At 35.5% G+C, this 27897-nt stretch overlaps 1 protein-coding gene across 12 annotated transcripts in view; it reads right to left on the bottom strand.

Moving 5' to 3' along the window:
* The window catches only part of LOC143250677 (inositol-trisphosphate 3-kinase A-like), a 59376-nt gene that overhangs the window by 13859 nt on the left and 17620 nt on the right, over nucleotides 1–27897 (bottom strand). For all 12 annotated transcript variants that reach the window (XR_013028309.1, XR_013028308.1, XR_013028305.1 and 9 more), the window contains exons 5-7: nucleotides 11620–11719; nucleotides 9967–10110; nucleotides 7529–7656 (exon numbers count right to left, since the gene is read on the bottom strand). Coding sequence is in view for 6 of the 12 variants with exons in the window: in XM_076501625.1 (XP_076357740.1) it covers nucleotides 7529–7656; nucleotides 9967–10110; nucleotides 11620–11719 (372 nt within the window). In the remaining 6 variants the exon portion in view is untranslated. The remainder of the gene's footprint in view (nucleotides 1–7528; nucleotides 7657–9966; nucleotides 10111–11619; nucleotides 11720–27897) is intronic.

A 27897-nucleotide genomic window follows, 5' to 3' on the forward strand; every position in this document is an offset into this window, starting at 1 on the left:
GAAGTAAATAGTTTTAACTGCTACATAACAAAATATATTTCATTCTTGTTGCATCTTCTTAATACTGTAGATCTGGACACTTTTCTGTTATTTGGCACATGGTTGTTTATCTCGTGCTTATGATCAGTGGCACTCTTCCTTCTGTCCCAAAGGCTGCGTAAATGAAGATATTCAACATCAGTATCATTGAGTTTAAGCATTATAATTCTTTTTTCCCTATTTTCAAGCTTACCTGTCTTGGTCTTATGATCTAGAGTGTACTTGACAGTGTTTGGGAAGCATTTCAAACCTGCAGAAATTTGTTGGAGAGTCTAATCAGCATCATGTAAAGCTTGCAAACTCTCTAACCTACTGATAATTTATCTGCATTTTTTGGGCTGTGGCATGACAACAGAACTTAATATACAATGTTAAATACTGTTTTTATCAAGGTTTATTTGTAGAATACTATTAAATTGATTTTTCTAGCATGTACTAGTACCATTTGCTAGCTCCTTCTTAGCTTCCCTCAATATAGTTAAGACACTGTATGGAATACCATGTTAGTTATCTAAACCCTTAAATTTGATCAATATGTTCATTAAAGCTGAACCCTTATGACATTTGGTCCAAGTATATGGAAATTCTAGAGAAACTAAGTATTCTTGCCCTAACTCATGTTGACAGGGATCAGTAAAGCATTACCATAATGTTGAAATTTACATTGTGTAATGGCAAAGAAAAATTAGCATCATAAAATGAAAAGAATTGACTGACTGATTTAGTGTTTTATGGCACAAAGCAGCTAGACTATCTGCGCCAAACGTCTGGTAAAAAGGTAAAAATAAATTAAATGTAGTAAAATACAGAAAAGGAAATGAAGGTAAAACAAAACATCATTGAAAAACAGAAAAAGCATAAAACCAACGTTGACACCTAGTTTACAATGTTAAGAGAGAAAGCAGAGTAAAAGAAGTTGTAAAGTACTTACTCTAGCAAAATGGTAATGATCATAACCCACCAGGAAGACTAACAGGTAAGTTCAAGAACTACCGTCAGTCACCTGAAGTTGGCCTTTCCAGTCCTGGTTCCGGGTTATGTGCCATAGCAGCTATTATCAAAATGTAAAATAATAGAAGTTTTAAAAGACATATAGCAAAATCATAATAATGAGTAGCCAAATGTCCAGCAAAAAGGTAAAAGTAAAGTAAATGTAGTAAAATTTGTAAAAGTAATTGAAGATAAAAGCAAAACGGCAATTAAAACAGAAAATGGCGTAAAAACCAATGTTGACATCCAGTCAACAAAGTTGTAAAGAACTTCTGTAGCAGAATGGTAATGATCATAACCTGTCAGGAAGACTAACAGGCAAGTTCCAGAACCACCGTCAGTCACCTGAAGGTGGTCTTTCCAGTCCTGGTTCCGGGTTATGTGTCATTATGGCCAGTACCAAAGGGTAAAGTAATAAAAGTTTAAAGACATGCAGCAAAATTGGAATAACAACTCGCCAGGATGACTAACGGGTAGTTAAAACAGCAGCATTAGTCACCTGAAGTTGGCCTTTCCAGTTTTGGTGTCGAGTTATTTAATGTTCTGGCCATTTTTCAATGTCAAATTGAACTAGAGAGAATGAAACTGTGAAAAGGGAACCACAATTAAAAAGGTATAATGAATAAATAACCAACACTTAAATGAGATTAAAAAGATTAATGGCCATTAAAAAACTAAAAACTTTATCAAGGTGGACAGTGTCACCATTACCAATAACACTGTCCAATGTTACAGATAAACCCTGGGAAAAAACATGTTTATAATATTGCCATCATTGAGAATCGTAATGATGGCAAGAAAGTAAAATGTGGCTGATAGTGATTTGAGTGTTACATAAACTACACATTGGTGCATAAGTTCCAGATAAAATAAAACGATGAGTTAAAAAACTGTGACCAATGTGTAGTCTAGTTAGAACAACTTCCTCCTTCCAAACCTTAAGAAAGCTAGATGGCCAAAGCCCAATATAGGGTTTTATTTGAAAAAGCTTGTTGTTGCGTTGCTCACTCCAAGTGGACTGCCAGCTGGCACGGAGCCGAGCCTTGAATACAAGACCATAGTCCATGTACAGAATAGGCACAGTGGTGATAGTGCTGGAGCAAATAGATTTAGCTGCCATGTCTGCAAGCTCGTTCCCGCGAATACCAACATGGCCTGGTATCCAGAAAATCTGAATAGAAGTAGCAGTTAATGAGAAATGGGCCAGTCGGTTTTGAATATCAGTGAGAACATGGTGTGAGCCAACATGTAGCAATTCCAGGGCCAGTATAGAACTAAGCGAGTCAGTATAAATAGTGCAGTTGCAGTACTGCTCAGCTTCAATATGATCCAGGGCAAGAGATATGGCATACAGTTCAGCAGTGAACATAGAAGCTGTAGAGGGGATTCTGCGTGCAACCACCAAACCGCAGCAGAGCCCACTGAATTACCTGATTTGGAACCATCTGTATAAATGGGAACGGAATGATTGTTTAAAAGATGTTCATTAAATAAATGACAGTACTTCCAATCTGGAGTATCTGCCTTTTTCAGATGACTGAAAGAAAGGTCACATTTGGGGGCTGTAATAAGCCATGGTGAGATGGGCTGACCTGTGGAATCTGCAATGTTATCCAAGGACAGACCCAAGCCATCCAATTGCACCTGGATGCGAAGGCCAAACGGAGCAATGGCAGATCATCTCTTCTGAAAAAGTACGGCCCATTGAGGAAGGAAAACACATCCCCAGGTCGGATGCTTTGGTAAGAAATGAAGTTTCGAAGAATATAGCAAAGATAGTTGCAAACAGCGAAGGTGCAGAGAAGGTTCATGAGATTCAACGTATAAGCTTTGAACTGGAGAGGTGCGGAAAGCCCCAGTACAGAGTCGAAGTCCTTGGTGATGAATGGGGTCTAGCATCTTTAAGGCTGAGGGTCTGGCAGAGCTATAGACCATTGATCCATGGTAGAGTTTTGATCGAATAAGAGCACGATATACCTTTAACATAGAACATGGATCTGCTACCCAACTGGTAGTAGAGAGGACACGGAGGATGTTCAGTGCTTTTGTGCATTTGACCTGTAGCTGCTTTAAGTGTGGTATAAAGATCAGCTTACGGTCAAAGATAAGCTCCAAGAACTTGGTCTCAGGGACCACTGGCAGTGAAACTTCACAGATATGAAGTTCAGGATCAGGGTGAATACCCTGTTGGTGGCAAAAGTGCATGCAAACAGTTTTAAAGAGAGAGAAATTAAAGCTGTTTGCCATAGTCCACTTCAGAATGCGATTGAGGGCAGTTTGTAGTTGCCGCTCAATATATCTCATGTTCGACGACTGACATGAGATGTGAAAGTCTTCGACATACAGCCCATTCACAATAGTGAGAGGGAGTTGTTCAGTGATGGCATTTATCTTTATACTGAAAAGTGTGACACTCAAAACACAGCCCTGAGGGACTCCAAGTTCCTGTACAAAAGAACGGGAAAGTGTTGAACCCACACAAACTTGGAATCTCCTGTCCATTAAAAATTTTTTAATAAACATGGGTAAATGGCCACGTAACCCATATGTATGGAGGTCTCTCAAAATGCCATACCTCCATGTTGTGTTATAAGCCTTCTCAATGTCAAAGAATATTGACAAGATGTTGGCATTTGAGAAAAGCTTCTCTGATTGATGTTTCAAGTCAAATTAGGTGGTCTGTGGTGGAATGCTGTCGTCGGAACCCACACTGGGTGGGCGAGAGGAGGTTGTGTGATTCGAGGAACCAAACAAGATGAGCATTAACCATCCTTTCTAAGGTCTTACAGAGACAGCTCGTCAAAGCAATTGGGCGGTAGTTTGAAGGAATCTTGGGATCTTTCCCTGGCTTAGAGTAAGGTAAACAAGGAAAAACATTCTCCTGCCAGATTCAGTTAAAGACTATTAGAAGGACATCAAGAGAAGCAGGAGATAGATGGTGCATAGTGTACATCATCAGGTCCAACAGATGTACTGCCAGACCAATGAAGGGCCATTTTCAGTTCCACCAGTGTAAAGAGACAATTATAGTCAAAGAGACAGTCAGTTCAAAAGGAAAGAGGTGAACGCTATGACCGAGTATTGATGGCCAAGAAAGTGGAGGAACAAGCAGAAGTGCTAGATGCCCGGGCAAAAGCTTTCACCCAGAGTATCAGTGATGCTCCTGACATCAGCCACCTCCTGACCATCAGAGAGTAAGATCAAGAGGGGGACAGAATTGTAGTGCCCACTGACCTTTTGAACCCTGTCCCATATGACTTTGGAACTGGTGGTAGAAGATATGCTTGTTGTGAACTTAATCCAAGATTCCTTCTGGCTTTGACATCTTACCCACCTAGCATGTGCACGGGCCCGTTGAAAAGTGACGCGGTTCGAAAGTGTGGGATATCTACGAAAAGTATCTCAGGCCCGTTTTTGAGCCTTCCGTGCCAAGTGGCAAGCAGGATTCCACCACGGATGAGAATATTGTGGAAAACGTGTCGAGGTTTTAGGAATACACTGAACAGCTGCTTGTATAATACAGCCAGTTACGGCTGCCACACAGTCGTCTGTTGATGGCTGATTCACGATGGCAGGATCACATTCTGCAAGAGCAGTGAAAGTGGACCAGTCTGCCTGATCCACTTCCACTGGGGCACGCGGGTAGGGTGGCATCGACCACGGCCAGTCTCTCTCAAAAGTTTAGGAAAATGATCACTGCTTCGTGGATAATTGTCAACCCTCCATGAAAAATGGGAGAATAATGAAGGGGAGCAAACTGAGAGATCAATAGCGGTAAAGGACTGACTAGGTGCATGAAAATAAGTGGAAGAACCATTATTGAAAAGAGAAAGATTGTGATCAGAGAGCATACGCTCTACAGAGCGACCCCTCCCATCAATAACAGCACATCCCCAGAGGGGATGATGTCCATTTAAGTCCCCCAGGAGTAGAAAGGGAGATGGCAACTGTTCAACGAGAGCATCAAGGTCTGATTGATCATGTCTCTCCAGGGAACAGGTAGAGAAAACAAACAGTGATGGTATGACCCAAGGAAACACAGATGGCTATGGCCTCCAAGGGTGTGTTGAGTGACAAAGACAGGGTGGGCACATGCTGATCAACCAATAGTGCCACACCTCCATGTACTCGTCCATCACACAGCCTGTCATTTCTGTACAGAAAAAACTGCCAAATGGTGACTGTATCAGCAGATTTTAGAAATGTTTCTTGTAAGGAAAGACATACAGGATGGTAGGAAGCAATCAGTGTTTTGACATCATCCAGATTAGAACGTAAACCTCGACAGTTCCATTGTATCAAGGCAGCCATTTTTAATGACGGGTTGGCTGAAGAACCCTTCTGTTTACGACCACATCTTTTTTCCTTACTGTCCTCAGTCGGAGGAGGTCTATCAACCTCCATGGATCCTGTCCTGGGTCAATTGGACAGGTCTTTGTTATTGGAAGGGGATTCCAGTGACTGAGGACACAAACGAATGATTGTTTTGCATCTTGGGGTGGGAGAAAAAGATGTATCAGAAGAAATGCCTGTATTTGAAACTGAAGGATGTGAATCTTGAGGTTTGTTGGAATGTATGGGAGGAACAGAGATGGGTGTGGAAGTCGATTCATCAACCTTTTTAACCATGGAGGTCAAAAGGCTTTTCATTTGTTTTGAAAACGATTCTCTTGAAGGCACAGAGAGATCTGTCTGCAGTCCCACTGTAGTTGTGAAACGAAGTGCAGCAGCATATGTCCGAGATGGAGTGGCAGGCAGCAATTTCCGAGCCTCAGGATAACTAATGTTATGAGTCGTTTTCAAATGCTGCACCTCTCTTTCCTCCAACCATTTTGGGCAAGAATGAAAGTAGGAATGGTGAGAACCATTGCAGTTGACGCAATATGGGTCCATGTCACATTCACAGGCATCATGGTCCTTACCACTGCAAAGTGCACATGTCAGGGAACCACGACATGATGTCTTTGAGTGGCCGAACCTTTGACATTGGAAACATTGAAGAGGGTTTGGAATGTATGGCCGTACCCTGCAAATTAGATAACTTGCCTTGATGATGGTAGGTGCACATGATGATGTAAATGTCAAAACGAGGGTATTTGTTAGCAGTGTACTCCATCTTTGCGAGTGGAGATGCACCTCACTGCAGAAACTCCTTGAGTGGAGAGACCAGCGAGAATCTCTGACTCTGGGACATTCTTCAAATCCCTCTCAACAATAACTCCTCGTGATGAATTCAAGGTAGCATGATGGGTAACCTCAATAGGTATATCTCCAATTGCCGCTGAATTCAAGAGGAGTTCACTGTGGTGGGTTGTGGATGTTTCAACTAATATGTCTCCAGATCGAAGCTTCTTTACTGACTTTGGAGAGCCAGCAAGACCCTCTACTCCCTTCTGAATAAAAAAGGGGGACAATTGCCCTAAAGGTTTTTTTGAAAGAGAATGTAATATACGAAAATGAGGTACATGTGTAGGATTTTTTGAAGGAGGATCCATAGGAAAAAAGAAAAATTTCGGTACCCACTGACCCCACCCACCATGGAGCCCTAGGAGGGGATGCACTACAATGTCATGCAAGGACAATGCAGCAACGCCAGGGTTTCGTGAGCACTATACCCAAACACCAGCATCAGGCACTATGTCCACAACACCCATTGAGAACTTCCAACACTGGTACTTGGTTGACTCTAGCCCAAGTGGACCAGCCGATTGACCCAAGGGGGGCCACCCAAAAGCCACCCGTCTACAGGAATTCAAGGCCAAAATGGTGTGTTAGGGTTGGACCCCTCAACCACCAGGATCCTCTCCTCCCCTTCACGGGTCACCATGCACGGCAAACACGTGGGTGGATGTTTAGATGCCAGAGAAGGTAATCAGACAGAACAGAACCTTCCCTGGGAGGTCCCCTCACCACGTACAGGAATCCACACTGAGGTGAAATGAAAAGAAAGAGAGAAAATATTCTATTATCCTGATACTGTTACAAAATAATGTTAATTTCAAAATTAATGTGTTCAGAATTGTGACTGACTGGCATAAAATAAACAAAAACAAAACATTTTTAAACTGTTTTGTGTGTGATAATAATATACATGTTATTGTTTGAGACAGATGCACCTGTAAATGAGTTATTGTGAGGAACTGACTAAACCTATCTTGGTGAAATTTAGCAAAGGAACTTAAGTAAACCTCTAAAGATTAAGTTAATGTAGTTACAAAATCAGACAAACAGGTCATGTTTGGCAGCTACTTTCATTTTTATTGCATAAAGCTAACACCAAAATAAAGTAACGTTCAATGCTGCATGCAGCAATATACAGGTATTTGTTAGCAGCATACAATTAATTTGTCTAAGTGCAAAGAACATAAGTGGCTTAAAGCAGTCAAATACTGATCATCAGCAAATGATCTGAGCTTGATGTATCAAACATACTTGTTGCTCAAAAACATTTAGCATCAAACAAAATATTTAAATTTTGTTGTTTTTTTTATTTACTTACTTTTCTTAATTTTGGCTCCTCCTTTGCTTTAGCAAGTTCCTCCTCTAAATATGTACGAATTCCAATTTTAACATCCATAACACAAGCTCTATCAAATCCAGCCAATAGATCTTGGAGTTCTAAGTAAACTGAACAAAATCCAGAGGTTATTATAAGACTATTTTTCTCAACTAATTCATTCATTTTTACTATAAATATACAAGGACACTTCAGCATGCTAGATCTTAGTAGTTGGAAAAAACAGACAATACATACAATATTTGAAATTTTAAAAAATTCATTTCAGTGTAAGTCTATAATAAAAACAAACAATAATGATTTATGAATAAATTACAATTTTTTAAAATTAAATTTGTATTGAATTGTTGAATTAATTAACTGATAAATTATGTCAAAAGATGCTACTGTTTTTACTACAGTACTCGTTTTCAATCACCATGTTATAGGTTGGAGGGCTCAAACGTTTTTATTCAAGTGAAGGAAGCCTCGGACTGAAAGAGGTTGAGAACCACTGCTCTACAGAATTATTTTTCTTTGAACATTTAACACCTGAATGTCTGACTGCATCAATGAATTTATAAAAATAGCATAACTACATGTAATTTCTAAAAGTTGTGTCATTTTTCAATAAACTACATATAAAATATTATTTTCAAATGATTTCAATTTATATAATTTCTTGCGAGTGTATTAAACACCAATTTACTACTCACTCAAGACTAAACCTCAGGTTTATGAACATCCAAAATAAAGGAGTACAAATTCTGAAAAAAATTTTGATGCTGACTTGAACTCAGTCAGCATAATATTAAAAACAATTTTGATGCTCAACTTAAACAATGAGTATTATTGATTCTTATTCAGTTACATTTTGTACTTTATAAATCTGCACTCAATTAACTACATTAGCTAAATGAGCAGACAGAATTGTAGATAGACAGATGAATATATGTACAGAAAAACAACAATAAAAATAACTTATCTGAGTATCATTAAAACAAACAGTGACAACATTCTTTTCTGTTACATACTTAAAATCACAGCTTATGAAAACTCGCATATAGTAATAATGATGCTATTGTTGCCTAGTTCATATGCAAAAAATAGCACAAGGCCACAAGTGTATTAGTATTCTCTCTATGATCAAGTGCTAAAATTAGTTCAAATTTCCTTAAGTGTTGAGAAAATGTTCACCAGGGATATTGATAGCACACAATGTGTAAAGATAACTTTGGTTTTGAAATACAAAGTTACGGTGGACTGCAACAAAAGTACTGAAGATATTAATTGCTGCTTCTATACTATCAACACGCAAATTTTTTCCAATGAAAATGTTATCATAATGGCTTGTATTCCAATAATTGCACATAATAAAATGTATTTGTTATTAATAAGAAACATAGTAAACTATAAAAGGATGTAAATTAAACAATATGATTTATATTTTTCTATCATTAGTGTACATCAAGTTTATTTTGCTCTACAATATATTTCACACAATTTTCAAAAATAATTTATGATACTGGTACAAGATACATTAATCTTTTGGTGACTGTAGTAAGGTAAACTGAAGGCTAACAGACATTTAAACTGTTTATATGACTAATAAACAGTTTAGGTTAATTCAATGAGATACATTTAAAAACCTCAATAAAACTAATACAGCAAAACATTGTTAAAAACATATCACGTGATTAGTTCTTATTACAATTTGAAAACTAGCTAAAACATGTTAGAATTAATATATTAATAAACAATTAAAGAAATAAAAACAATGATCAAACTGATCATATAGATTATTACAGTTTTGAAAAAATGGAATTAAAAGAATTTCTACTTCACTATAGATATACATGCAATACCATGTAAACAGAATATTGGAAAAATAATAAAAAAACTGTCTCTCATTTTTAATATAATTCTTTGCATACTCTGATTTAGTAAATTTTAAAAAAATCCCCAGTTTAGTTGTTGGTTAAAGTTAAGTATAAATGACTAGAATAAATCTTAGAGAAACATAATAATGCTAAAAAAGAATGTTTAATTTTTCCATTACAAAGAAATAGAAAGAAGTAGGGTAAAACAATTTCATTGGAATAAAACAAAAATAAGACAATCTGTTTCTTATTCAAATTCCTTCAAACATCTGATCTTTATAAAAACTCCAGGTTAATGGCATTTGAAATATTACATCTGTTTTGTTCAAGTTTAAGCACAAAGCTACACAATGGGCTATCTATGGTCCATCCACCTTGTTTCTAGCATTAAGTTCACAGACATTCTGCTGTACCACTAGGGGACAATGTTAAATCTATTAAATTAAAGTTTATTTTCATTAATTCATTTCTATTTTCATCTACAATTAAAATTTTTCCTATTAACATTTTGTTATATATAATTGTAAGACTGTAAAAATGAAAGACATTAAAACAACTTGCTCTCTCCTTCTTCAGTTTCAACTCTTCCTTTGAATTCAGGTACGAAAGGCTTTAGAACATCACTCATCAACTTCTTCAAACAAATCTCTTCTCTTCCACATAATTTCTTTAATATAGTCCCTTGCTCTCCAACTCTAAAATTACCTAATAAAATATATTTTACTGTAATAATATTAAATAAGTATGCATTCTTAAACTCAAATTTACAATATACAGCAAACCAATTTCCTATTATAATCACAACCCACAGTTTGAAATGCAAACTAGCAAATTGCTGGTTGGTAGCACAGGTTTATTAATGAAACTTAGAAGGTATTAGAAAGATTACTACTACACCTTTCAAACAATTTGCAGATTCTTACTGTTGAGTACCAATACTCCCATGATACATGCATTTTAGACATTTATAGTGGAGGATTCTAAGTACAAAATTTTACCATAGCTGCTATTAATAAAACAATATGTTTGCCTCAAAGACTATTCAAAGGAAACAACTGGCACAATAAGTTGACAACCATGACAAAGTTTTCCACTAGCCACTTTTGTGGTTTCTCCTTTAGCATATCCAGGCTAAGTATGATTAAATTAGGAGTGGTGAGACAGTACTAACTAGACTGCTTGGTTGCCAAGGCAAGTAGCATGTGGGCCAGTCAGCAAAAGCTACACAATCTGGCCTCTGTAATGCATGTTTATTAGCAGCATGATTAAAACTTGAGCAACCACAATAAAACAAAAATCACATAAACAACAAATATTTTATTTTCTACGTTCTCCATGAAAACACAAATATTAGGCCTATTATGCCTAATGCTTCCCCAGTGAGATACTTTAAGACTTCCTTAATGTGGGAACTTGTTGCCTAGATATAGCAGATTCTACCCAAATAACAGGCATCATTTTAACTTTCGTGAAATCATTAAAATAAAAAAACTGTTACATGTAATTAAAATGATTTTGGTATTAAAATATATTTTACTTGAAGATACAACACAGAACATTTATACAAATTATAAATCATTAAATACATAAAATACTAAATTATGACAGAGTTAAAATTAATTTTAGAGAACAATAATGCTTTTGTTAGTGCGAGTCTTAAGTTTACAACAGGGAAACAAAAACAAACTAGTAACCATTTCCTTGTACCTTCAAAAGTTAACACTAAGAGCTGACATCAGCTGACTTCTCTGCAAACATAATTTCAAAAGAGCAAAATACACAAGTATTTTTTTCTTGTTCCACCTTCTGAATTAAAAACTAAACTCACAAATCAAAAATATTGTTAACAGTGAAAACAGCTTTACCATATATAAAATTTCTGATTTCCCCCTTTAGCTGTATATAACAAAATGGTTAAAACCAGGAGCACTTGTTTTCTGAACATCTCAAAACATGAAGGATCAAACTCAAACTTTAAACACAGTTTAACAAGCAGCTTGATGAAACTATAGGTGCTTTGGCAAATATTTTTTATATAGTTTGATAACCTATCAGTTGAAACCAAAGGTATCTGTTTCATGACTATCTAATATCATGAACTGAAACTCAACCATTTTCCTATGTACCTTGAAAAACCTGTCACTTGAAACTAAAGGTATTCGCTTTCTGAACATCTGAAAACATGGTTTTGAACTTGACGATTCTATAACATACCTTGATGACCAGCCAACTGAACCCAAGGATACTTTTGTTTTCTGTAAGTCTGTAGAAATGGACACCAATGTACAGCATTTCGAACTTTCTTCCATCCTGACTGTTTATCATCACAAACAACATCTGATCAGTGTGTGTAGAAAAATAATAATACTCAAAATTTCTCTAAATTTCTACTACTTTTCATAACCACAATACTTTTAAAAATGTATTAAAAGACTTCACTAATAAATGGGGTACAACTTTAAAAAGCATGTTGTTAACAAGAAACTTTATGGACTTTCAGTCTTTTAAAGAAAGATCTTGTAATAAAATAAGATTAAATATAATTTTACCACAATTTTTTTGCTTGCTGTTTTCCAGAATTTTAGACAAAAAATGTAACACTTATTTTATATAAAACTTTTACTTTCTTACCCTTAAAAACCCTCACTTCTACACACTCTATACATTAGTTTTGACCTTAAGCTTACACCAAGTGCTATTCAGGATACTATTACCAATAATAGTTGTAGACTGTCACTTATAGTAATAAATGGCAAATGCAATACTACAAAACCATATAGTTTCTGTGTTGTTCTTGTTTAGAATTATGTTTTATGGTACACCATTTTTTTTATCTCTTTTAATTTTAACAAACTATCATTAATGTTTATTGTATTTTTGTAATTTTGCATTCTTTAAATAATGTGTAAACTGTGGATTTACAGATACAATACTCATACTACACTTAGTCCTATTCTTTTTTGGAATAGACATCTCAATGAGAGAACATTTCATTTACATGAAAAACTAAGAAAAGTTTTTGTACAGTTTGGTGGTTTTCAATCATTTTTAACATATGAAAATAGAACATTGGAATAAAAGAGCAATACCTTGAAGTTTACACATAAAGACTTATCAATATAAAACTTCTGAGAGACAGACCAACATCCCCTCCTTTTCTCAAACATGCAATAGAACCTACAAGTTTTATACAAGGGCTTTAGTTTTCACCATACCATTCATTTTCAGAAATTATAATGGAATACTTATTATAAAGCTTAAATCATAATTTGTAATAAATGAATGTGGTGGATACAGATAACATTTTATAGCATACTTCTTACCATCCCTGCAAATGCTTAAAAGATACTTCTGCAGATCTATTGTAAGTAATATAACATATTATTTTTATGGTTTTGCTAAATCCTCAAACAACCGTATCAATTACAGAACACCTGTAATCAACCCAACTGTATTTTGTCCCATCAGTCAACCTATTCACATTCACCAAACTACTACTATTACTGGCACCACCACTGCTCCTCCTCTTTTACTGCTATCCTTTAACAGGGATAACATGATAACCTTTTAAAACTCTACTTCAGGCCTTGGGTCACCTTTATCACCATTCTCTCACCACCACAGCTATGATAATTTACTCACATAAATTATATAATAAATATGATAAACAGAAGACTATATGACAGTACACTTCTGTTCAAAATTTATCAATAACAAAAGTATATTATACTGGTATCCTGAATACATAAGATGACAATTACAAAGGGTTAAAACAAAGTGTATCCAAATACCTCAAGTATTCTATTGGAGCTAAAGAAAACAATTTTTATTAAGTGATTAAATACATACAAGTTAAATTTTTAGTCCAGCTCAATATATAAAAAAGTTTTTTCTCCTCTAGCATTGCCCAATCTCAAGAAATCATGCATGTGCATTCAATAAGACTCAGTAAATGACTTACTATAAATCTCAATTAGATCTGGTCAATTACCTCAATTAACTTATAAAACCTGAGGACCATCAATTAATGTCCCATAAAATTATAAACCAATCTTCACTATTTTTGATTAATTCAAGGGTTATTCAGCTTAATCAATTAATCTCATAATACATGGACATAATCAATAAATCAAACTTGACATTTCAGATTATTACAACTATTCAAGTTTCGTGTGAGAATAATTAATGAGTTAGATGTTACCAATTATCAAGTTCCACTAATCAACATTATCAACCATCTATAGTCTCAACTTCTGAATGTAAATTAAGTGTTAGTTTCTACTAAAAAAAAAAGAAGATAAATTTTAGAAACTTAAGAGAGAAATACAGGATTTCTTGAAAAAAAGAGCATGTTTAAATATTTACTCTTCTTAAGGTGGGTGTATAATGCAGTCTTTAAGAATAAAAAGAATCCTTTTATAAGTATTTTTTGTTTATACCTTTAGCATTTTAAATCTATTAAATATGAAACTGCTATGTAAAAGTGATTTAAATTCATTGTGGTCTATTGACAATAGCAGCTTCACACATACAGTGAAATGTTTACAACAATGAAAAATATACAATGAAATTTTTTTTTTCAATTTCACATCTGTACCTGAATACATAAAATATCACTACCAAATAGGATTATAAAATAAGGTAACTCAAAAGAAAGACCTATAATTTGTGAACTCCTGGAATACATATGTTCATTAACAAGCTAACAAAGTTGTGTAGAACTAATAATGATATAACCAGTCAAAATTTGCATCATTTGGTAAGCCCTGACCAGTTTTGAGATCCATGGGTTGACTAGAATTAAGCTTTTTTTCTTATTTCACCTTGTCATTAAATGTGCATTTCTATACCCTTTTTTTTTTACTTTAAAACCCTAGCTGTGTTTTTGTTTCATGAAAGTATCTTTTTTTCATTTCTATCTCTGTAATGTAGCCTCCAGCAATCATAGAATTCCTGACTTATTATAAAACAGTAAGAGGTACCCCATGATATCTGAAATTGTAAAGATGTTTCTGGAAGATGTGAATAGCAAAATTAATCCAAACAGAGTGTAGCATATATCAACATATCAATTACAAAAAAATATTACATTTTGTTCAGTATTAGAATAATAAACATATTACCATTTTCTTTAGTTATGTGGATTGATAATATTTAAAATAAAAATATTCAATTTTCAGTTCAAAAATTGTGTTTAATACTACACATACACATTTACAATTGTGTATTTCTTTAAAACAATTACACCTGTAACTGATAAAATGGAATTACCCCAATAATAGCCACTTAGGAATATTATAAAGGGCCAATTAGAAATGTTAATTTTTCTTACCTAGAAATGTATTTTCAACATATACTCACCTCAACACACTGTTAAGCTACCTTCTTGCATTTGCCTTAAAAGATTTGCATCCAACTCATCATTAGTGAGCTTCCATCTAATCTCAAGAGATTTCTTGTGAATTGCACTACAGCATAACGATACCACATCAAAAGTCCTCCATAATCAGAATAGTGACACACCTCCATGTGTACAAACTCCCTCTACAGATATGAACATAGAACGTTTCACTCTTTGACAAGGTAAAGAATAACAAGGTATACACATACAAATACACCAGAAATGGGAAGAAAGGGTGGGAATATGTATGAATAAGTAGCTATTGAAAATAGATTTTCAGTTAAGGAAAATGTTAACTTCCAAGACAACACTAGACTTCTGCACGTAGTTAAGCTATAATCCCACAATGAAGTGTGGGGGAAGCTGGTGCAAATATTTGCCTAGATGAGCTCCCTTCAGAAAATGTGTGAAGGAACCCAATGGAGTGTAACACTAAATAGCAAGGGCTCCAAAGAGGTACACTTATGAGAGATTACATATAATATTTTCCAAGATATAACCTTTGCTTGGGAATAAGGAAGAAATAGACAATGGAGCCCCATGTGTCACAAGAATAGGGGGGATAATAACATGGCAACCTGAGTTCTTGCATAAGAGAGGTTGGACAGCCAATATGTGTTGCATGGTTGGAGCATGTTTAGATCATACCCTGTACTCACTTCACCTCTACCATCAGCCTTCATTCAACTAACATCAGTTATAGTGAGAGGGCACTGTAGCCATGCCATAAAAAGTAGTATGGTGTGTGCACACTTTGACTTAAGAGAACAGACATTAGCTGTAGAAGGAAGGTATGGGATAGCTTGGTGAGAAGACATAGAGAAGTGTCTGGATTCCCATTAACCTCTCAGCCAGAAAGATCTTTTGCTGGATGCAATGCAATGGGTGACAACATGGCAAAGGAAGGAGTGGAACAAGGTAAAAAGAACTGAGAAGTAAAACATTCTGTGGCATCAAGAAAGGCAAAATACAAATGAAAAGGTTAAACAATAACCAACAATGATGGAGACAGGCAAAGAAAGAAGAGAGATTCCTGATGATAGGATGGTCAGAAGAAATTAACAACAGATAGATAAATGGTAAAAAAAAAAATACACCATTTATGCTGGCAGATGAACAAAGCAAAAAAGTGACAGGAATGAGAAAGGAAAAAGAATACATGATCTATAGAGAAGAGACCAAATAAATCTCAAACATGAAATAGGAGGGATAAGATCCCTTGATGGAACAGTGAAATGTGAAATTGAAAAAAAAAAAAAAAAATACAGTAACAGGGGAAGAGGAGATTCAGGTTTTCAGGTAGCTTAGAAGAAGGAATTAAACATGACCAGTCAGAGGAGTGCTACCAATAGGGTATGATAATTATATGCACATCAAGGCCATTAACTAAAAGGTGGGTATGTGTAAAGGAAATGTGAGACCAGCCTTGGATGAAAGCAAAAAATGACAAAAATGGGAAACAGGAGATGAAAAGAGAGGAAACTTGGAACAGAGAGAGATAGCAAGGCATCCATGGATAGTCCTCAAGAGAGAAATTAAGGTACTGGCTATGTAAGGGTACCTCAACCCTATGAACAATGACTGTTATGTCATTTTCCATCAACTTGTTTCCATTAGCCATAGTTGATACACAACCTATGTTTAGAAATTGTTTACTCACACAAATAGTAAGAAGCACCTTCACAATTTGAAAAACATTGTAGAAAAAAAAAGAAAATTAAGTTCCTTATACCTCATAAATCACATTAAATTGATAAAGAACTCCAGCTGATATGTTCAGTGCCAAGCAATGAAATGAAGATTCATGAGCAAAATGCGTAGAGGAGGTTATTGAAGGAGGTGTACGACACATCTTCCCGTTAGTGAAGGATGTTTGCTACATAACGATATCATTATCTAGTAGCACACTTCATGAGATTAGGTTCACTATAGGTATTGGAATGCAAATCTAAGGCAACTGCATGGAAGAGATGGCTTACCTGTGAGAAGAAGTTGTCGAATTGTCTCAAAAAATGCAAATTTTGGATCCTTTATAATTTGTAGTTTTGTGTTCGGTTCACCCTTATGACAGGAAAATACCTGACAAAATCTCTGTCAAAGATGAATGAAACATGAGAAGAAAAGTAGGCATGAAAAAAACCCAGTAATTATTATATTGGTGAGACAATACTAAGTACTGTTATCTTCTATTTTAAAAAATCATAAGAACATTTAAAAAGTGATATATTAAAAAATATAACTATATGTAGAACTGATGCTAAAATAAAATAAATCCAGTAACGAGAATGTATCAATTTCCTGTACCTAACAAATGTTTGATTTACGGTGGTTAGGTATGCAGGCATACTAATGCTCCTACTCCTTTATTTAATAGGTATTTTTCAAAGTTTCCCTACACATCGACGATGTAGCCTTAATACAAAATATCAGTCAAGGAAGCCCCCAAGTCCCTCTCAGCACAGTTAGTCACAGAACTAGGTTATTCAGTTTGGGTGTCACACAAGTTTTCTTGTGGAAAAGATTTCTGTAACATGGAGCACACTATATTGAATATGAAATTTAATTTTTTTTTACTAGCAAGAGGAGTACAACAATTTATTTGTAGTGAGAGTTACCATCAATCATGTGGGTTGCACTAACCACCCAGAGAAGAAGGTTTGTTGGTTTGATATAATGCTATGTTTTCTCAGCCTATAACAGATTAGATTGAGATTTAACAAGATTCATGAAATTGATACAAGATATTTTAAGACTATAATGTTAATTTGCTTTAGAAATACAGAGGTCTCTCTCCAATAACACCACCATACAATACATGTGTTTTTCTTTTATAACTTGCACACTGTTAGTCTCTTTCTTTTGCTTTAAACTCAGCCAAGGTTGAGAAATTCACATTTTTACTCTGAAATATATTTGTGTGATTCTCTCATTATTCCTATCAAATTACTTGAAAGAAAATTACTATACCTGAGAATCCAATAATGAATAATCAAAATCACTAAACCAGGTCTACTGACATGCAACACATGAAATATCTGCTTTGTTCCCCACGTAGTAACACAAGCTTCATTTATTTTGTGCAAAATTGCCACATACGAGGGCTGTTCAAAAAATACGCGGACTGATGTCATAAAACAAAATGTACTTTATTTAGAAGTTACAGGTCTGGGACTCCTTCAAAGTACTCTCCTCCCCAATGCACACACTTATCCCAACAATGTTTCCACTTGTTGAAACAGTCCTGGTACGCTTCTTTTGTAATGTCCTTCAGCTCCTTCGTTGCATTTGCCTTAATCTCGGGAATCGTCTCAAATCTTCTTCCTTTCAAGGGTCTTTTGAGTTTGGGGAACAAGAAAAAATCGTAAGGAGCAAGGTCAAGTGAGTAGGGGGGGTGGGGAAGAACAGTGATCGAGTGTTTGGCCAAAAACTCACGAGTTCTGAGGCACAAATTTCGCAGCAATGCGGTGCATCTTCAAGTTTTCGGTCAAAATCTCGTAACAAGATCCAACTGATATCCCACACTCTTCAGCAAGCTCCCTGACAGTCAGACGTCAATTTGCCCACACCAGGGTGTTGATTTTGTCGACGTGTGGGTCATCAGTTGACGTGGAAGGACGTCCAGGACGCTCATCATCTTCAATGGACTGTCAACCATCCTTAAAACGTTCATGTTACTTGAAACATGCCGTATGCTTCATAGCAACATCACCGTAAGCCGTGTTAAGCATAGCAAAAGTTTCAGTCGCAGATTTTCCAAGTTTAACACAAAATTTCACAGCAAGTCGTTGCTCCTTCAGGTCATTCATTCTAAAATCCGCCAAACAAAAAAATCGCCCTTCACTTAAAACCGCGTAGCTAATACACAAATGAAGGTTCCTGCAATCGGGAAATGGCATCGTAATCAGCTGATCTGTGCAAACCTAGCGACACCAAGCGGATTCCCCTGGATCCTACTGGAGCCGCGCAATTCAAACAGTCCGCATATTTTTTGAACAGCCCTCGTATCACAGACATCAAATTTCTGGCAGAAGGGTGGTAACTTCAGATTGGTTGTTTGGCATTTATTGACATAAAACAAAGCTATCTGTGCCAAACAACCAGTGAAAAATATAAAAGTAAAATTAATTATCTGAATTTTGGACATTGCTTTAACTTGTTTGTTTTCTATTTTTACCTTTTATATATGGCTCATAAAAAGTTAAAAAACACAAGAGAGTTAGGCAGTCCCTCCCACCACCAATGACCCTGTCTAATGTCAGGGGTAAACTCACAAAATAAAAGACATGGCTAAAATGGTGCTGTAACAATGGCACAACAGTAAAATGTCAACTATTGTGAGTTAAGTGTCACAAATGCCACATATTGGTGGATCAGTCCCAGATAAACAAAAAAAAACAATGAGTTAAAAACTGTAACCACTGCAAAACCTAACTAGGACTACTTCCTCTTTCTGATCTTTGAAAAAACAAAACAGCCAAAGAACAACAGAAAATTTGTATCTGGAAAAGCTTCATACAATGTTACTCACTCCAAGTTGACTGTCAACTAGCATGAAGCCAATCCTTCAATACAGGGCCACAAGTCCATATATGAGATAGGCATGGCTGAGATGGCACCAGAACAGACTTAGATGCATAGCAGCAAACTCATTCCCAAGAAAACAGGTGAAGTGAGATATTCAAAAAAAATAGATACACATACAAGATAGAAAAAACTGAGTCCACCATCATTGAATATCAATGAGAATATGGTCAGAACTAATGCTAAAACATCCCAAGGCTGGTAGAGAGCTAAGACAGTTGGTGTAAATAGTACAGTCTGTATATTACTTAGTTTCTACATGATCCAGGGCAAGGAAAATAGCATAGAACTCAGAAGTGAACACAGAAACTGTAGATGGGATCCTGTGAGCAACCACTAAATTACAACAAACCATAGCAGATCCCACAGAGTCACCTGACTATGAACTATTCATATAAAGAGGAATGGAAGAATGGTTTGAAAGATGTTTAGCAAAGAGAAGATGGTACTTCCAATTAAGAGTATCCACCTTCCTCAGATGACTCAATGAAAGATCAGAGATGGTGATGGTAATAAGCCATGGAAGGGTGGGATGATCAATGGACACAGCAGTGTCATCCAATTTCACATCCAATTCACCCAACTTTGTCTGGATATCAAATTACTCCTCAAGAAATGGAAAAGAGGACATGAAGGATGTTCAGTGCCCTTGTACACTTGACATGTTGCTGCTTGATGTGAGTATAGAAAGCTTATGATCAAAGAAAAGCCCCAAGAACTTTGTTTCAGGGACCATGGGGAGAGCATCACCAAGACAGAATTCAGGATCAGGATGTACACCCTGCTGGTGACAAAATGTATGCAAATAGTTTAGCAAAAATAAAAGGTAAAATCAATTTGCTGTGATCCACTTTGACAAGTAATTGTGGGCAGTTTGAAGTTGCATCTCAATAAACCACACATTCAATGACTGACACAAAATGTGAAAGTCGCCGGCATATAGCCTCTTTATAACAGTAGGGGGAAGTTGTGTTGTGATAGCATTAATCTTAATACTGAAAAGTGTGACACTTAAGATACAGCCCTTAGGAGCTCCAAGTTCCTGTAGAAAAGAATGGGAAAGTGTGAAACCCACAGGGGGTTTGAATCACTTATCCAGTAAAAAATTTCAGATAAAAATTGATATATGGTCATGCAAACTACAGGACTGTAGGTCCCACAAAATGCCATACCCTCATGTAGTATTGTGTGCTTTCTGAAGGTCAAAAAACACAGGATCAAGATGTTCCCTCTTGAGGAAAGTTTTTCTGATCGACATTGCTAGAGTCAAGCAAATTAATGGGGAAAACATCATACAGATGTTACTTCAACTGAGCCCCTAATGGGAAAAAAATCTTAGATCCTTTGTGCATACTTTTAAAAATACATTAACATCACCTTTGCTCTGCAAACTAAAGAAAACAAACTATGTAGATAATACAATATATGTATGCATCCCTACCTATATCACACTGACATAAAAGTAATACATTTTCTGATATGCAGTATGAACCCACGACTTACACAATACAGCACTATAATCAAACATTGTACAATGTTTGTTTACTAGTCTACACAATGAAAATATTTAGAGTATGTTATACATGTATCTTATACAGTTCTATAACTACCACAGAATATAACAGTACCCATCCATACAGTGAGAGTATATTATGCACATTATTTATTTGCAATACTATATAATCAACCAAGAATGTGAAAAACATGTCTCATGAATATAAAAATCACTAAAAAATTAAATTCAAGTCCTTCTTTCTAGGAGTAACAAGTTTCAAGTGATTCATACACAACAGGTCAGTGAGCCAAAACAAGATACCCCTATAACCTCTTACTTCTTACATTACCAAATAATCTAAGTTGTATCATACAAAAAGATAAATAATAAAGTTATAAGAATGGCAGGCAAAAAATGTGTAGCTCAACCAGACACTGGCTAGAATACATTGCTATCTTGGCCTATTATTATTATTGTATTGCAGTTTTCAGCCCATACCATAAGAAAAGTGACATACACACACACACACACACACACACATATATATACATATATTACAACATAGTACTACTACAGACAGTTTGAAATACACAGTTGCAGATCAAATTATCTAGTCAGTTAAAATTAAAAAAAAAATCTGCAAAGAATATAATTTCTATTATTTCTGATTGTTCTATTGAATAACAAACTAAAAACAGATTGAGTTTTAAAATAGAGTAACAAATTATTACATAACATGCATAGAATGAGTCCCCTGCTGGTGCAGCAGTAAGTCTATGGGCTTACAATGCTAAAATCAGTGGTTCAATTTCCCTTGGTAGACAGTAGATAACTTGATGTGGCTTTGCTAATAATAATATACACATGTACAGAATGAAAAATCACATACAAAACTAATTGGACAATCAACATATTTAATATGAAACCCCTTCTTGTAATTTCTCCATTTTTGTTTAGTTGTATCACTGCTGTTTGAGGTTTTTGCTGTATTCTTCAGTTTTAAACATTTTTGTTACTTTTTTTTTATGTCATAATTACAAGAAAAATGTCAGAAAATGAACATTTACTGAAATTAATTGTGAGGGGTTTTACTAACAAGTATAGGAGAAGAGAAATTACTACAACTAGTTCAAGTTATGGGAAACCAAGACAGCCTGGAAAAATCCTTGGATTACTGCAAAACATTTGCAAAATACTTGAATAAGCCTAACCTAATTTATTCAATCACATTTAATGGTCTGATGAATCCAAAACATTTTTTTCCCCACTAAAGGGGAAAAGAATTTAAAGAAAAGTTCATAATGCCAAATGTTAAACATAGTAGAGGCTGTCTTCTTCAGCTACTAGCAAATTTTGTATTTTAGAAGAATCAATAAATGTTGCAAAATAAAGAAAATTTTCACTCGCATTTACTTATTGAATGGAAGTTTGTATTCCAGTAACATAATGGCCCTAAAAATTCTAAGTCTAAAAAGGAATTCCTGAACAAAAAAGGTTACAGTTGTGAACTGACCAGACTTGAATTCCATCAAATTATGTTTTGACTTGAAGATTGCTGTATCAAAGAGAAAACCAAAGCAAATACAGAACTAAAGGCTGAAATTGTTGAAATAGAGACAAAAATATTGCCATAAATGAAATGGTTTCAAAAAAGAATGAATAAGGGAGGTTTAAATGGTGTAAAAAGCTGAGGATGGTCAAAGTAAGAGAACACAATTACATTATCATACTCGTTCGTTTTTGCATGCTATTTTTCATTTTATGTCATAAAACAGAATAATTAAAATAAATTACTTTATGGATTTCTTCTCATGTTTCTTAAATGCTCAAATACTTTTGTCTGCGACTGTAACTCATTTCAACTGCTATAAAATATCGTTTTTATTGACAATTATATAAGACATGCCAATAATCAAGGACTGGCACATTTAACCAAACTATGTGAACGCTAATGCGTCACACTGTCGCTATACTTCTACATACCTATAAAGACAACTTTTGTTGTGCTAATGGATATACTAACATATAATACATGCGAACAACACAACCACTAAATCCTGTAAGATGTGATAATAAACTCGTTTTTTTATATTATGTTTGACGTCATTGTTGACGTCAGATTTTTACTGTTCACATAACTTGAAGGTCACTTCTTGCGGGAAGGGAAGTTAAGAGAAACGGACCAAGAGCAAAACCCACGACTGGCCTCCTCTAAATTGGCTATGACTGACAAACTGATGCTTTGCAATACACACTTCTATACAAGATGATGTCATAGATAAATTACTGTGCTATGTTATACATAACTGGGTGTGCGCGCGGATACAGGCAGTATTTAAAGAAAAAAAAGTCTGTAACCGTTAAAGTAATAGCTACACATCTATATCTCATTTTCGGAATTATCGCAATGCTAAGTTTATTTCTCCTGTAGTTGCATTATTCGTGTATCGTTTTTTTTAACCTATGGAATCTTCGCAAATTTCCACCAGTAGACGAATTACTGGTAACTACTGACAATGTTTAAATCTCATATCTTTAATTTGATTATACTTCAAATTCAAAGTAAGAAGAATTGTTTACTTGGTCTTTTCTCTGAAGTCAAAGTCTTAGCCTACACGTTTTAAGGTTGTTAAAACCTATACGACATCCGGAAATGATACTACGACTGTGCAATGTCACAATGTGTTTGTGTTTTTCTTATAGCAAAGCCACATCGGGCTATCTGCTCAGCCCACCGAGGGGAATCGAACCCCTGATTTTAGCGTTGTAAATCCGGAGACATACCGCTGTACTAGCGGGGGGCACAATGTCACAATACATTGATAATTTACACGTGGCTGATTGTGTATCAAATCCATTCATTTTTCTGTTCTTTTTATAACTGTACACTTTTCTGCAGAGTTTATAATTCCAACGACGAATTTATAAACACTTATATACAAGTCAAATCCACAAGCTATAGCGTCTATATTAAAGGACCATTAACAGTATTACTTTGAAAATTGTTAATACACGCAAAGCTGCACAATGAGCTACCTGTCCACCAGGGACCCAACTCTATTCGTTAGAAAATATTGAAAGCGTTACAAAAGGCGGCATTACACATTCCTTCATACAGAACATAATGCTGTAGAACATAAAACATGTTTCTCCTTAGAGGAACGAATTCGGTTGCCGTTCACTTGATGAAACTATTTGCAATAATTAAAATGATTAGAATCATATAACCAACGTCTTACTTTAAAATAACCATATCATACATATAGACAGAGAGAAGAGTCTAGTGAGCGAATATATGATTACAATGACGTATTAGTCATTGTACTATTAGATGGTACTTGCCAATACATTCCACCTTTTGATGATAAATATTCCTTTGCATCCGCAGCTTACAAGTGATAATTCGGTTTTAAAAAACATTTGCTTTCAAGGTACAGTGGCGTAAATATAAGTGGAGCAGGCGCTCAGGGGATCAGAACCCCGATTCACCCAACTCATAAGAGATGTATTAGTAATGTATGTAAAATTAATACTATTTTGTTCTCAAGAAGCTAATGAATGATGCTCGTTACTAATTAACATTTTTCATTATTGCGGGAGGCAATTTTTGAGTGGTCAAGCCATTATTATTTATAAGGAAGGGGTATGCTTTCCGAAATTTCTTGAAAATTAAATGCTATAATATTGAATCTTGATTCATTTAAACTACAAATACTATATACACACAATGCAATGTATTGAATTACAAGAAGCAAGTTTTAATACACAAGTTCTAGCTATGCACGAACCAACCCAATACAAAGTGATACACACGAAAGACCCACCTGTGAACTGGGTTAGCGCGGCAATCTTTGAGGCCACCCATCCGTCCTAATATAAACTGAATTTTAAACAGTATAACATATGGTGTGTCTGGAGCAAGGTTGTACAACTAGCAGCCGCGTTTTCAGTGCTTGAGGACTGAAAATCTCCCTTAATAAAATATATCGAAAAAATAAAGATAGTGTAAGGATGGTAAGACCCCCAAAAATTGACAAGTTTATTTGGCTCTCAAATGGATTGCCTTGCAATATGGCATCCAATGGCTTGAAGTTGACAACGGTAAAGGCTAAGAGAAACTCACAGACTGAAATATAAAACATAAGACTTGACCTGAAAATATGAATACAATTTGTTGGTTTTGGATTTCGTGCAAAGCTACCCAAGGGCTATCTGCGATAGCCGTCCCTAATTTAGCAGTGTAGTTTAAAAGGAAAAAAGCTATTTATTACCATCCACCGCCAACTCTCGGGCTGCTCTTTTACCAACGAATAGTGGGACTGGTTGTTGCACTAAAACGCCCCCACTGTGATTCGATCTCGCGACCTTGAGAATACGAGTCGAGTGCACTAAACACCTGGCCTAAATAGAATACTATATTATAAGTTACACAGAAGGTTTATCCCTCTAAACATCGGAGTAGGGTTTGTCCCTGTGCTCACTCATCTTGAAATAATTATTTCGTCATAATAGTGCACGATTGACTACCAATTTATACAATGTGATGGTTCAGTTTTTACGCGATGTTCTTTTCGTCAAAAGGCATGAATAAAAACCATTACTCAGAAGCTTAAAACAAACCTTCAATCTTGATATTTCAATTGAAAACAGCTGTATTTTAATTTTTGGTATTTCAATTTATTGCACTTCGTAATGACCACATCTAAATCAATCTGATGGACACAAACACCTATCGAAAGCTTTTGTTTCCAAGGTTTAACCTTTTTGCGTTTCTTATTTTGAGCTAGTAGACGAAAGGGAATGTTAATATTCAACAGCACCTAACGCCAACTCCTTGGCTTCTTTTGTCTGATCGAATAGTTCAGTTTGACTGTCACTTTTATAGCGTACCCTTGGTTATAAAGGGCATAATTTATTTTTCGGTAACGAGCCGCGAACCGTGAATCCTGGGTGTACAGTCTTGGAAATGTTCGGCTCTACTACGAAAGAAGTCGGCGGATAAATACCGCTTGAGTTTTTAAAGTACAAAGCTGAACAATGGGCTATCTGTACTGTGTGCACCGCAGAGATCCAAATCCAACTTTTACAGTTATAAGCTCTCAAGCATACTGTTAAAACACCGATATACAATTACTTTTATACGCTACTAATATACCAAGTCCGAATATTATGACTGCGAATTAAAACGGAAATTTTTCAGTAACAGTAATTTTAACTTGATTAAACATACTTTAAATACAGAAAATAATAATAACGTATTAAACTTGCAAAGGAAATGGAAAAAATAACGGCTGAAATTTACATTTCAACTGGTCTTATGGTACTTGTTTAATAACATCGTTACAAATGTACATAAAACTCATGGTACTTACTTCTTATTTTGGCCCGGCATGGCTAAGCGTGTTAAGGCATGTGACTCGTAATCCGACGGTCGCGGGTTCTCATCCCCACAAACATGCTCGCCCTTTCAGCCGTGAGGGCGTTATAATGTGACGGTCAATCCCACTATTCGTTGGTAAAAGAGTAGCCCAAGAGTTGGCGGTGGGTGGTGATGGCTAGCTGCCTTCCCTCTAGTCTTACACTGCTAAATTAGGGACGGCTAGCACAGATAGCCTTCGAGTAGCTTTGTGCGAAATTAAAAAAAACAAAACTTTTCATTTTTTGTTCATATATTCGAATAAAGCTAGTAAAGGGTTATCTGCGTTTGCTATTCTATTTTTTAATGATTGGCTACAGTAGCAGTTCTCAAACGTTTCAGGATCGCGTACCACTTTTTTTTTTTGTAATTGCAAACCCATGCCTGGTGTAAATAATAATAATAATAAAACATAGCAACAAAAATTCATATTTTTAACACTTACTTAGTAATGCGTGGGATGCGAATGTTTTCTCTGGCACGATTGAAGAATATATGGTAGCATTTTTGTCAATTTAAAGAGAAGAAAATACTGGTGAACCTATGCAAGTGGAGAGCGGGTCTGTAAATGTACAAATTTTATTATTTTTGTATGTTAACTCTGTCGTGTACCACCACCACCAACAGTTTCACATACCACAGTTTGAGAATCCCTGGGCCATAGGAAACAAACAATCAAACTATAGTTGTTAGACTACAACTGTCTGACTAACTTGGGGGGGGGGGTAGTCACTCTTATAACGCAGGCACGGTGCTAGAAAACAGGAAGTTTTTGTGAGGGGGTAGCATGAGGCGAACATTAGGGCTCGCAGGTTCTTAGTTTGGTATGCCAACCACATTCAGCTAATTCGTAGTCCCTTAGGTTGATATTAACTGTACATAGAAGGGTGTGTTTATGTGAGTATTATCTAACACCTACGAATAAAACCTTAACACAATATTTAGCTATAAATATGAAGATGAAATGTGTGTTCGGTTGCACAATAACTCCTCCGAACTTATTGGACCAATCCCATTCAAAATTTGTATGCAAATACTATGAACATCAGCACTAACAAGACGTTTACAGCAATTATTCATAAATTAATTAATCAGCGTTTGTTGAAAACCTTGGGGCATGATGGTGGGTAAAACAAAATACGCGTCCTAGCTAATTAATGAATGAATATTTGCTGTAAAATTATTATCAATGCTGCTCACTCAATCCTTTCTTGGCTTCACCTTTTGTTGCAGAGAGTATATCATGACTTTTTTTATCAATATACAGCAAACCACAACAAGTAGGAAAATGACACTCAATAACAACCAACATTAGCATTAGCATCGCAACAGACCTTTACTTTACATAATCAACGAGATTCTTTAAAATATATGGTGGTAGTTTTCCTCTCTAAAACAGTGCTAACAGCTTCCATTATAGTAACGCCATGGAATATATATTAACAGTTTCTTGTCATCACCTCCATGCAATAGGTTGAACTATATCAAACATCATTATTTATACTTCTTGCTTAACTTAATATCATGTGACTCTAAATGCTCTAATTAGAATGATTTTTTAAATTCAATAAATTTGTGCCGAAAAGGTAGCAATGAATA

This window comes from Tachypleus tridentatus, chromosome 1, assembly GCF_004210375.1.
Source record: "Tachypleus tridentatus isolate NWPU-2018 chromosome 1, ASM421037v1, whole genome shotgun sequence".
Taxonomy (NCBI): domain Eukaryota; kingdom Metazoa; phylum Arthropoda; class Merostomata; order Xiphosura; family Limulidae; genus Tachypleus; species Tachypleus tridentatus.